This window comes from Calonectris borealis, chromosome 3 (assembly GCF_964195595.1).
Source record: "Calonectris borealis chromosome 3, bCalBor7.hap1.2, whole genome shotgun sequence".
NCBI classification, from domain to species: Eukaryota; Metazoa; Chordata; class Aves; order Procellariiformes; family Procellariidae; genus Calonectris; species Calonectris borealis.
Genome location: NC_134314.1, coordinates 49,817,528 through 49,830,141, shown reverse-complemented (window position 1 = coordinate 49,830,141; position 12,614 = coordinate 49,817,528). Strand labels below are relative to the sequence as shown.

The window sequence follows — 12,614 nt, the reverse complement described above, 5'->3', positions numbered from 1 at the left end:
TTAGAAGAATATAAGTGGCATTATCTTCCATCCTGTGTTTCTGCTTAGTTTCATACCGTAACTATTTGTTTTCTCCTAGCTTATGTTGGTTTTCTTTGTTAGATACAATAAAGTCAGATTTATCACTCATAGTAGAGCAAAAGTGCTGTATTAACTTTTCCTTCTTTTCTTTTGAATAGCCATGGTCAGAGAGACACTGCACAAATTCTTTTGATGAGAGGAGCCAAATATTTACCAGACAAAAATGGTATTACTCCACTGGATCTCTGTGTACAGGTATTGAGTTAGCAACACACTTTTTCTGTGAACTTCTGTCACTTACTACAGTGTCACCTGATCAGTGTTATCTTTTTTATTTTTAAGGCCTATGAAAGATGGTAGTCCTTTGGCAAAACAGAAATGCAAAAATAATTTTTTGGCAATTAAATTAATCCTATAGGCAGGTTCCCAATTTGTACCCTTTGCAAAAATCTTTAACATCTTTAAAAACTTTGCAAGATTAAAGCCCATGAGGAACAAAGAGTTTGCGGAACTCCATTTGACTACGAAGTTTGGGAATCCTTGGTATAATGGTAATAGTTTCTGTTTAGGTGCTTAACTCTTAACAAGTAAGAGGTAAAGGCATGCAGAAAGGAGTGATTTTTTTTTTTTATCTCAAGTAATAGATTTTCTTTTCTCTTGAAGAGATATTACTAATAAAAACAAACAAAACTTACATGGTGCTGACTGTTACTTTTCAAAGGTATTCCAAATACTACATCTGGATGAGGAACAAAAGTCTTAAGCATTTTCAACTACTGTGCAAAACACAGTCTTTCTTGTTTGATAGCAAATATTGGTTGTACTGCTTGCTAGGGTGTCTTTTCTTGATTTGTGAACAGCACTTACACATTTTTCTGTAGAATCAATTTAAGGTCAGTGTGTAAATAACAGCTAATGCTGTTATGGAAGCAGAAGCCTTTGAACCTTTACTAGGTTGAATGGAAGCCTTTGAACCTTTACTAGTAATTGGCAGACTAGAAAACTGTGAACTAAAAAAAAAATCACAGCACTTAGTGGACATCACATTACCTTGGTGCATGTCATTAGTTTGGCAAGATAAAGTTGAAATGTTCAAATCTTTTGCTGTACTAGTACATTATTTTAATCTCAAGTTATTTAATTTCTGAAGATTCCTCATGTGCCTAAGACCTGCAGTTGAAGTAGCTGTGTGTATGTGGTAGAGACTGCTGTCTTCCGTACCTGAATATTTTGGAATGTTTAACTCTGAAAAATTTATTTCATAGACTATCTGTGGAAGGTCTTGATCAAGTTAGGTTACTTACAGCATTTCTTTTTGCATATAAGAAACCCTAGTAAGTCTTCAGCTCCGGTCGCTCAGAAGTGCCAGATCACTATACTGTCTCACTACTGACTCAACTCTGAAGCTCAGAGTTAGATTTTTTTTTTCTTTATTATGGCAAAATGATTTACCATTACCATAAAACCACGCGAAGTCTAGTTAATTTTGAGGCTTTCTGCAGCCACAGACCTGTAAGACAGTATACCAGTGTGTACTTAATGGTACTAAGTTTTTTTTATGATTAGTGTTTTGAATGTCTGCCTCAGGGTCCAGTTTTACAATCCCTAGGGCACCACTTTATACATCAAAATTCTGTCAACTTTTTGCAGGTGTGAGTAGTGACACCTAGTGTTTGTTGTTTTGTAGTGATGGTCTTACTGTGTGCGAGATCATCTAGTTTACAAGTTCATGATACTAGGTAAAAAAGGAGAAAAAATATTTTCTCTCCTCTTACATCACGGGTTTTATTGTTTGCTTACAGGTTTGCTTTTCAGAGTAGATACATGTTTTTAGAAGACTGAAATTGTGGATTCATATACTTCTTGCCAACATGGTGTTACCTTGATTTTGAAGAGCTGACTTTCATTAATTCTTGCGGATTCTGAGTGGTTTTAATTTTAATACTTAATTTCTTGGCACCAGCAACAATTAAATGAATCTGTTTAATGAATCTATTATCACTGAAGTGAGTTATAAATTATCATGTGAAGGGAAGGAACCTCTGGAGTTGCAGCATTCAATACATTACATGGTCATTTTTCCAATGTAGAATTTGATGTGTATTGGGGTGTTAGGTGCCTGCTTAAAAATGCAACTGTGTTAAATAAGAGTTATACAAATAAACCACAAATTAAAGTTCTGTCCTTTCAAAAAAACATTTTTTTCAAAAGGTTGTGGAGTTAGTCTGAGCTGTTGATCTAAGGCACAAGTGGAATCATACTTGTGTATTAATTTTAAAGTTAAAGAACCCTTTCATGGGTTTATCCTGTTTCTTCCTTTAACAAATCATATTTGTACCTTATGAACTTTTAGGAAAATACTTGTTTTGAAGGATTAGATTCTGGGTGTAATTAGGTAGACATGTGTCATCCATCAGCAATGGGAAGAGAAGCTAAATATTGTACTGTTTTTAATCTCTGGTGAATTGTTAGGTGAAGTGTTGTTCAAATTTAACTTTGGCTTTCTAAGTATGAAAGTGTTTCAAAAACCAGAAGAAAGGGAGCGGATATATGTGAGCCGATATACTGAAAGAATTTGATTCTGTCTTCTGAAAGTTTTGTGATATCTAACTTTGGTACGTTATTGAATTTCAGTGTATTTAGAATTGGATTTCTCCATTCACTATTTAAAAAATTGTAGTTTTAATGCCTGTAATAGTATAAACCCCAATTCTAATGTTTCTTTTAATAAAAATGGTTTTTGAACTATTGCTTTTTAGGGTGGTTATGGAGAGACTTGTGAAGTCTTAATACAATACCATCCTCGACTTTTCCAGACAATAATTCAAATGACGCAGAATGAAGATCTACGGGAAAACATGGTAATACAGTATTATGTGTTTTGTGTTTTATAGTTACTGATCTGTCTGTGTTGTGGAGATCTGATTGCTTAATATAAGTGTCCTGATTAGAAGACACTACCAGCAGTTGGCTGTCAGTGCCACAGTAGTTGACTACTCTGTACTTTTCTTTCGCCCGTGGAAAATGTACAGTCTTCACATAGTTTTAAACACAAGAATTTGGGATTAAATGTAGGATCTCTTTTAATTTAGTATTCTAACGTTGCGTATTTCGCAAAGTGATCTAGATAGTGTAAGAATTGAAAGAGCAGACCTGTTGCAAGCTTCAATACAAAGGTGCTGGTAGAGAATGCTATATATAATTGCTTTGTGTAATGGGGTCTGTTTTCCTTTATTTAGTGGTTATCTGCAGATACCCATTCTAAGATGTGACTTGAGGGTTGAATCATCTAGAATGAACTTGAACATTTGGAGTATGAGCACTCACCTGTATGAAGTTGCCTTGTACAATTAGAGTGTAAAAGATTGCAGCCAGAGTTTCATTTGGTTATTATTGCTGTAGATGAAACTATTCTGTTCCTTTTTCAGTGGTTCTTGTATACCTTGTTTCTTTTGTTGTTGTGGGGTAGTGCAATGTAAAGCAAAGAAAAAGCAAGGAAAAGAATTTTTGTTTGTTGATTGTGTAGGGGGAAGGAAGCATGGGGTGTTTTTTGCCCTTTCCAAATCTAGCTAGCTGTGGGTTTTTAATATATTGTTTGCTTGAAAATAACTGCAAACAATTTTACAGACTAAATTTGGGGGAAAAAAAAAAAAGGAAGAAAGAATAGATTTAGTAAGGTATTGGCTGCCACTTCACTGAACTTGGTTTGCTAGATTTTTGAAGTTCTTAATGGGATCACAGACAACAATATTTTCACTAGAAGACTGAGGATTTATGAATCTATATAGAAAGTGTGTTTAAATTTCTGAGACAGGGTTGAGTTTTACAAAGTAAAATGACAGGTGAGAATTCTCAAAGTGTATGTTAGAAGCATGGGGAGATGGTGTAGATGATTTCAAATAAAAGAGAAAGTTAAAGAACTGAAATCATGGAACAAAAAAGACTTTCTACAGAAAGGTAAATGGCAAAACATATTATCGTATATTGTAGAAGTGAAGACAGTAAGTGAGAAAAATGAATGTTTCGTCTGTCTGAGTAATGGTGGAGGTGTATGCAAAAACAAGATCTGAATGAGAGGGTATGCAAAATATATTAGATAATATATATTAGATAATACATGGTATAGTTATGCTTCATTGCCAAAATGGAAGCGTATTTTAAGTATGGTTTTCTATGGCCAAGTCTGAGCTGTTCTGCCCAAAGACTGGTAATGACCAGTCCATATTATCTGGAAGTGATGACAAGAAGAGACTGGATGTATGTTAGAAGTCAGGACTCACATTTTAAATGTTCTTGACAAACTGGAAAAATTATCGACAGGCTGCAGGGAGAAAGATACTGCCTTAGCCATTTGTAGCTAGAGATTCAGCTGAACCTTGAGAAAAACTTTCATATAGTCGAGGACAGTGAAGTATTAGAAGAGATCAGTTAGTGAAGCTGCAGGGCTTCCAGAGTAGAAGACATCTGAAAACCAGGCAAGCAAATTGGGTAAGCCAGTTTAGATTGCAGATACAAGGGCTCCTGCCTTGGGGCAGAGTGTTGGACTAGATGTCCTTGATGAGATTCCTTTTCTTTCCACCTTTCTACAAGAGAAGGTAAGAAGGACTACTGAACTTTCTGAAAGCGAGAGGGAATGGAATAAATGAGGATACAATAAGAATGCATGAAAAGCAGTGCCAGTGAAGAGTTAGTTTACCTGCAAAAAAAAGTCTAGGCTAAAGAAAAGTGTAGAACAAAGGAGTTGAAGGCAGGGCAGTGTGTGAGCATTTGCAACATCTAGTCTTTGTGAGCCAAGTGATGGTATTAGCAACAAAAAGGACGATTTTGAGAAGAGGGTAATCATAACAATTATTGATTAGCAGGGTATGACTTCTTATCGAAGGAAGGACATTCAGTATCTTGAGCAAAACTGAAGGTAGTGAGAGCAAACTCTAGGATCCAAGGCTCATTTACACTGTGTCATAAACCAACCGAGGAGTGAACTGGGGAGACAGGTAAATTATGAATTATGAAACTGAAAATATGCTCTTAGCTTTCAGAAGTTGAAAATATATCCTACTAATTTTTCAGATGAAAATAAGTTGTTCTTATGAATTAATAATACATGCTTAAGCATTCAGCGTTCATAGCATTCCAGAATATTATATATCCTGTAGTACATACATTGGGACTAGAATGTATATCTTTTCAGTAATCTTTGTAAATTATAGTGAAACATTAAGTGAGGTTAGATTAGACATTGGACAATATGGACGTACATTAATATTGCTAGATATTAATGCTTGGGTGATAATGTTCTAAATTAAATGTTCATCTGATGCTCCATGACACTATGTAATTTCTTTTGTTTTAATGTATCAGTTGCGGCAAGTTCTGGAACACTTGTCTCAGCAGAGCGAAAGTCAGTATCTTAAAATCCTAACAAGTCTTGCTGAAGTTGCTACAACAAATGGTCACAAACTGCTTAGGTAAGTGTGAGAGGATAATAAGTAGGTTGATAAGCTACCTGGTAGTTGGTGCCACTTAGTAGTTTTGATAATCTTAACTATCTGATGCTGGGCACATGCTGGAGTAGGTGGATCTTAAATCTGATTCTGTATGACAGTGTGTGTTTAGATCACTGTCTTCACGGGGACTTAAGGTGTCCTTGTATAGCTGCTGGTGCCTAGAAGCTTGAGTTGCAGAGAAGTGTATTTTTTGTTTGGTTCATTTGGCTATGTCAGCTCTAGGAAGGGAAGCTTTTTAGCCAACTATCAATCATTCCTTTTTTTTTCCCCTCTCCTTTTTTCTTCTCTTCCACATCTTTACTTTTCTGCTTTATTAGTATGTTTGAGGAGAGTTTTGTTACTTCAGACACCTGTCTCATGTTTGCTGGCTCTGATTGCCTGCTGTGGCTACTAATATATATGAGACCAAAAATTTCATCTACCAATGTGCTGTCTCAGCAACGCAAGAAGTGCTTACTTGGGGAAACACATAAAATAGGCAAGCATATTTTCCTAGTATGCTTTCCTAGTTTTTGTGGCATCTGTTTGAGGGAGTTTGTGCAAAACGCCTCATCTGTAATCTGTTGGAACACCAGTAACGTTTTACTGTTTGCAAAAGCTAGCAGAATTTGCTCTAACCTTTATGCTTTACTAGAAGCTAAGAAAATCTTTCCTGAAAGAAGTCAAGAGCGTAAAGGCAGGAGTGGAAGTTCCTTACTAACATGTTCTGGATGGTTTTTTGGAAAAGAGAGGTTTAAGAGCATTCTGTAACCAGAGGGGCCTGTCAGCGTTGGTTGTAGAGGAATAATGAATGCTTCTTTTCAACTGAGGCCGGGGCGGGAGGAACCTGTCAGGTAGATGGAGACTAAATAATATATTCTTAGTTTTAGATGCTTTTTCTTTTTCTTCCCCACCAGTCATGTTAAATTTGGATGGAGCTTGTAGATTGCAGGTCAGAACTCCTAGACAATGCTAGGAAATTCATGACGCCATTAATCACAGTCTTGCTCTGATGGGTGTTCGCCTCAATGAATGAGCATAAAAGACTTAAACCCCTCAAATGTTTGGTGTTAAAGTGCATAGACATATTAATGACATTTTGTTGCTGCAAAGATAACTTTTTGAAGAACTTTAACTGTTGTTGGGCTTCAGTGTGTAATCAGCTTAACTTGCAACACATTCCTTTTGTCTCCAGGCTTCATTAGAGCCAATAGATCTCCCACAAATAAACTGTGATAAAGTGCAAAACCATTCTGCGGGAAAGGGTTTCAAACTTGCTTTGTATGGGGACATTATCAGAAGTTGTGATAGCTGGATTAGGTCATATGAGGCAGTATTTGTTTCTATTTCAGTATCTTCAGAGATAAATTAAACTGATTGTGTGTTTAGATTTGATTTATCGCTGTTATTGCTCCGCTGTATTGAGCAATGCTCCCTTAGTATGGCTATAGAAACAGCACCTATGTGCCCATACTGTCTCTGAATTTGAGCCGGTATGTACTCCTCTACTGCTGCATGTGGGTTTACTAGCAGAGGCTGAAGACAAGTTGGAAGCTTTGCATTGTGTTGGATTGAGCAGGCATTTCCAGAGATGCCTGTGCTTGAGGTGTCCTGTGGACTCTTACTGGCCCGTTTCTCTTTGCCACTTTGTAATATGTCACAAGGGAAATGGAATTATTTTCTTTTTCTATTACAAGATACAGTTTCACAAGAACTGTGTCTGTTCTCTCCAATTCTGTTCCTTGTCAAAGGCTTCAATCTCTACTTCTACTAAGTATTTCTCAGTTGCTTTAGTATTAACATAACGAGGATGAAGGTAGTACTTGGTGAATATAGACTCTCTGAGCTTGGGCCTCTTTCCTCTCTCTCCTCCTTCCAACAAATAGTGTGTAAAATGCACTCTGTACATGAAAACCTCCAGTAATGATACTCTTGCATGGCTGAACTAGTATCATCACTGTTAGTTCTCTGGGTGCTAACCCACAGCCCATTGCTGTTGGGTTTGTTTGTTGTTTAGTTCAAAAATATCTGAAGTTGTTTTTTGTAATGCTTCTAGCAGGTAGCCAGGAATGACACCAGGCTTCTGCCTGAGGACTTCTGCCTTGAATACCAGCAAGGAGCCTGTTCAGTTAGCATTACCTCCATCACATATTTCCTCTTTCCAAGAAATAATTGTACTGTGACATGATTTGGTCTTGCTGGTGCAGATTGGGCCTAGCTGAATGTTTACAAACATGCTAGGAAAAGCTTTAGTAAACTATTAAAAGCACTTTAAGGTCTTCCTATGTATGTGGGTGCTCTTCCTGGAGACCAGCAGATTTAATCTGAAATTTCACCAAGAAGATACTGCTGCTGAGGGGTGATAAACCTCAATTGAAATTTTTTTTTCCCAATACTTAAGTTAGCTTCTTCAGTTAGCTTCTTGTATTCATAGATTCTTGTGGTATATAAGCAAAGATTTTACAAATGCTAATTTGTGGCTGTGACCACAAATTCTGGTAATACAATTCTGGTAAGACACTTACAGCCTGCTAGTCAGGGGATTTTCTTTACCTGGTTAAGAACTTAACATGCCTACTGTTGCACTGTTTGCTCTTTGTGTTCCTTTCTTATCTTGATTTACTGAAAACTTCTCTGGTTAAAGTCTAGATTGTGACAAGAAAGTTGTACTTTGTATATCAGTTCAGTAAAATTGTTAGTATGTGGCTTTTTAAAATTAACGCCTCACTGACAGTCATTAAAATGTAGTGCTGAAAACAAATAGGTCTTCTTTTACCCATGCCATAGGGAGTGTGAGGTACTGCGATGTTACAACTAGCTGTGTTTCAGATTTGTGAATTAAGAGAGCATCAGAGGTTTACAGCATCCTCTAAGACGTCAGTTTTCTGGTGTATACTGATCTTATAGTTAGAAAGCATGCTTATAAGTTGCAAGTACTTTAAGGATAGAATTGAATAGGTACTCACTTATATTTATAAGTGAGTAGAGTTCAGTAGAAAAAGTTTTAATTTCTTGCAGTTTTTGTTATGTGTTCAAGACAGAAGAATTCTTACTGCTTGGGGTTTAAAGAAAGAAAACCAAGTCAAATTTGGTGGAGAATGTTCTGCTTGTGCATGAACTCATTAATATCTCATATTCTACACTGTATTGGTACAGAGTTCAGTGTTGGCCAGTTCAGTTAAGAAGACATAAAACTTCTAATATATTTATTGGATAAATAAATAACATAATGGTGCTTTTGTGTAGTATCTTTTAGATGATGTTTCTTTTGAGTAGAAATAGTGGCATCTTTACCATCCTGATCCCTTGTCTGATTGAGGTAGTTAATGGGCATTTAGGATAATAGCTAGGTGAGGATGGGCTGTGGCAGCATATCTGATTATTCAGTACTCTTTTATCATTGGATGCTATCTTTTCTGGATTGAAAAACATTTTCATGTGGATATCCCAATTTGTTTCATATGTCGAGATCCTTACTGTAGTAAGTTGAATTTCTTACCAGCGGTTCATAAGAAGTGTACATGTGTGTAAAAAAACAAATGAAGTATTTTGCAAGATCTGGAATTTGCTATTCTTATTTCACTTCTAGTTAAAATTATGAGTACATGTTAGTAAAATTATAGTGCTTATATCTGACTTTGGGGCTGGTGCAGGAAAGTTAAAATTCATTAGGGTTTAAAGCTTAGGGTTTTTTTCAGCGTGTGACAGACCCTACCATTAGATTGCTTACTCCTTAATATACTACACTGTTTAATCTAGGAAAAGAAACTTAAATATTCCATTTTTTCCCCCAGCTTGTCAAGTAATTATGAAGCTCAAATGAAGAGTCTCTTAAGGATCGTGAGGATATTTTGCCATGTCTTTCGCATTGGCCCATCCTCTCCCAGTAATGGAAATGACATGGGCTACAATGGAAATAAAACTCCAAGAAGTCAGGTGTTCAAGGTCAGAAAAGTATATGATGTTGTTAGGAAGATAGACGTTAAAGAGATGAATTTCACAAAGCATGCATTCATTAATCAGACATCTCATGAACAGGAAGTAAGTTTGGTTGATGTCCCTATCCCTTCTTAAGTTAAGCCTACCTCTTCTCCTTAATTATTTTTTTTTCCACTGGATTCATTTAACCACTGATGCACATCTCATCTTATGATTTCTGTTTATTTCTTATTTAATATATTGTTTATTAGATGTTGAAGGTTTAGTTACCCAGCTGATTTTAGTAAACTTTGTTTTTATTTCTATTATGCTATTTAAGAGTGTAGTAATTTCAAAATGTGGTAGTATTAATATAATGAATTGTATTAATGTAATTTCAAAATGATATATGGAGATTCATTGGGAGTTCTGATCATTCAGTTTTATCCAGCTTCACAAGGTAAATTAAAATAGTTGAATTCTTAATCTGTTCATTGTTTTCACTGTGACCATGAAGTTTTTTCCCAAGTTGTTCTTGAATTTTATTATCACATGCTTTGAAACATACCAGCTTACTACCACCCTTGCAAGGTTATTGATTTATAGCTGTTCTCAAACACTTGCTTTAGGTGCATGCCATTTAGATGTTTAATTTCTGAAGGTTTTTTTTTATACTTGTTGGTTGAGGAATCCCTCTGTAGAAAATCATAGCTTGCCTTTCTGTAAAGCAGTCCTGGTTTCCTGCATGCCACTTGATCTGCATTGGGTATATAACTGACATACTATTCAGAGCACCTAAATAATAAGAACTGACGGGTAGTCTCTTTTTCCCCCCCCTGTCTTCCTCCATACTCTCACTTGGCACAGTTCGTATCACCAAATTTAGATGCCAATGATTACATGAGAATTTTCGTTAACCTTCACGTTTCTTCCAGAGTGTTGTGGAAATGATATTTTGAAATTACTGCATTTATTTGATGATATGTGTTCATCAGGTTACTTCTAATGGCTTTTAAGACAGAGCTATATTGATAAGGTCGTGAAAGATGATACTCTTAATTCCAGCTATATTTAGTTAAGTAGCTCAGTTTTTGCTTAAATTTCTTCTCTTGGAAAGAAGGAAAGCATTAGACTATTTAAAAAACAAGCACAGATGTTTGTTTTTCTGATAGCAAAATAGTTTTAATAACAAATTGATTTATATAATGAATATAAAACTAGTGATTGAGTATGAAAAATACTGTGTCCAAAATGTAATGCGTTGTGCAGTATGCAATGCAATAATTGTCCTTTAGAGTTGTTCACTAAAAGATATTGAGCTAGATTGGCACATTTTGAGTTTAACCAGATTTCCATTTTCAAAAAACAAAGCCCTACCCAAATCACAAGAATAATTTTATTAAAGACAGCATTTTCTAACAGTTTTAATGAAATTTTGTTTAAATATACCTGATTAAATAACAAGCAGATGTTAAATACAGGAATTTGCGCTTAGTACAGAAACTGTATGCAGTGAGATATTCTGTTCCCTTTCTGTGTAGATGTTCTGCTACCTTTTTTTCTTCAAGGTTTTCGGAGTAGCTGGCCTCATCTCCTTGCATTTTGTGTTTGCTCATAGCCCAAAAAGGGAAAAAGATGAAGGTTTCATGCTTTTCAACTCCAGATCATTTCAGAACCCACTATAAAACAAACAAAAACATTCAATTGCAATTTGTGAAGGAAATTGTCTTTCAGCAGAATCACTTATCTGTGTGCCCAAACTACTTTGTATGCTGAAAGAATTGTTTCTTGATTTAGTATGGAGTTGAGTCTTGTGCAGTAGACTTACATTACACAGCTGGCATGGTTGTCCCAGAAAATATCAGTAATTCTTAATTGTGTAAAAACAACATTTATGTTTTTAATAAATGAGCAAAATATATACTACTGTTGCATTAACTAACAAAACAAAAATTTCGGGATGATTTAAAAATTATTATTGCTATTATTTTGAATTATTTATTTTAGAAATATATTAAAACTGAGGCAGCCATTCATTAGGGCCACTGTTGTCTCCATGATATTTTTAAGGTTGATTTAAATTTCAAACTCAAAAATACAAAACTTCTGATGAGAACTTATTCTTGTTTGGGAGTGGGGCACACAGGTCTGGTAATGCTAAGTTAATCTTCAGTTGTGATTGGATTAGCTTGCTCTTCCCTGAATTTACAGTAACTGGGTAGTGGGAGATAAGACATAGTGCTGAGTCAATTGGGTGGCTTCCTGTTCTCTCTTATTTCTACCTTCCCTTTCCTTTTTCTGTTTTGTATTTTCCTTGAAAACGTGGTTGTGATAGTCCCTTTCACCTTCTGGGAGGAGGGAGAAAAGCCCACTATATCTCTAGATTATTACAGTGGTATGGAGGCTACTTGAAGACCTGGCAGTTGTATGTCTTCATTGGTAGCAGTACTTGCATGTGGGACATGCAGGTCAGTGACAAAGAACTCCTTTTCTGTTTTTTTATTTTATTTGAGTTTTCTTGAATATAGGCTGTGTAACTGTTTATTACTGACTATTAAGGGAAACCACAGAGGTTGCTGCTCCAAAATGTGAGTTAAATCTGTATTAAAAAAGGCAACATGGAACTTAAAGATTTTAAATTTGAGATCCATATTGAAAGTTTTAGTGGAAAATGGCTTTAAATTGGAATTTGCTGCTGACGTTAAAATTCAGTTGTGGGGATGAATGTTGTAGATAATTTGAATTTTGATACAGGTTTTATGGGGAAAAACAAGTCTCTGACTGCTGTTTCATGTCCCATGTAAGGTTTTAAGTACTTTCCAGAGCCCAAGAACATGATATAGGGTCACCACCCACTTCTCTGGATGCTGTTTATTTGAGCGAGTGAAGACCTCTAGATATTGTCTATATCTATATAGGAAGCTAATCAGTTGTTCAATACTGTCTTCTTTCAAGAATGGACCTAGAAACTTGTATCTGGGGAGGATTGAGGGTAGCAGTGGCAGTAGTTCTGTCTTGTGGTACCCTTGTGGGATATGCAGAGAAACATTATCAGGCCTTATTGCATGGGATAAGGGATTGTTCCCTTTCCTTCTGAATGCACTGCTGTTAGGTCCAAATAGATCTGTACCTGATGACCTTTAAAGATGTATGTCATAAGTCCTCTTAAAAAGCTGGTGCAAAAATATA

General features: G+C 35.8%; 1 protein-coding gene across 5 annotated transcripts in view; it reads left to right on the top strand.

Moving 5' to 3' along the window:
• The window catches only part of HACE1 (HECT domain and ankyrin repeat containing E3 ubiquitin protein ligase 1), a 56,357-nt gene that overhangs the window by 11,959 nt on the left and 31,784 nt on the right, over nt 1-12,614 (top strand). For 3 of the 5 annotated variants that reach the window (XM_075145575.1, XM_075145573.1, XM_075145572.1), the window contains 4 exons: nt 180-276; nt 2,781-2,882; nt 5,383-5,489; nt 9,302-9,548. In XM_075145575.1, coding sequence (XP_075001676.1) covers nt 180-276; nt 2,781-2,882; nt 5,383-5,489; nt 9,302-9,548 — 553 coding nt within the window. The remainder of the gene's footprint in view (nt 1-179; nt 277-2,780; nt 2,883-5,382; nt 5,490-9,301; nt 9,549-12,614) is intronic. The other 2 variants (XM_075145574.1, XM_075145576.1) reach the window with 2 other exon arrangements.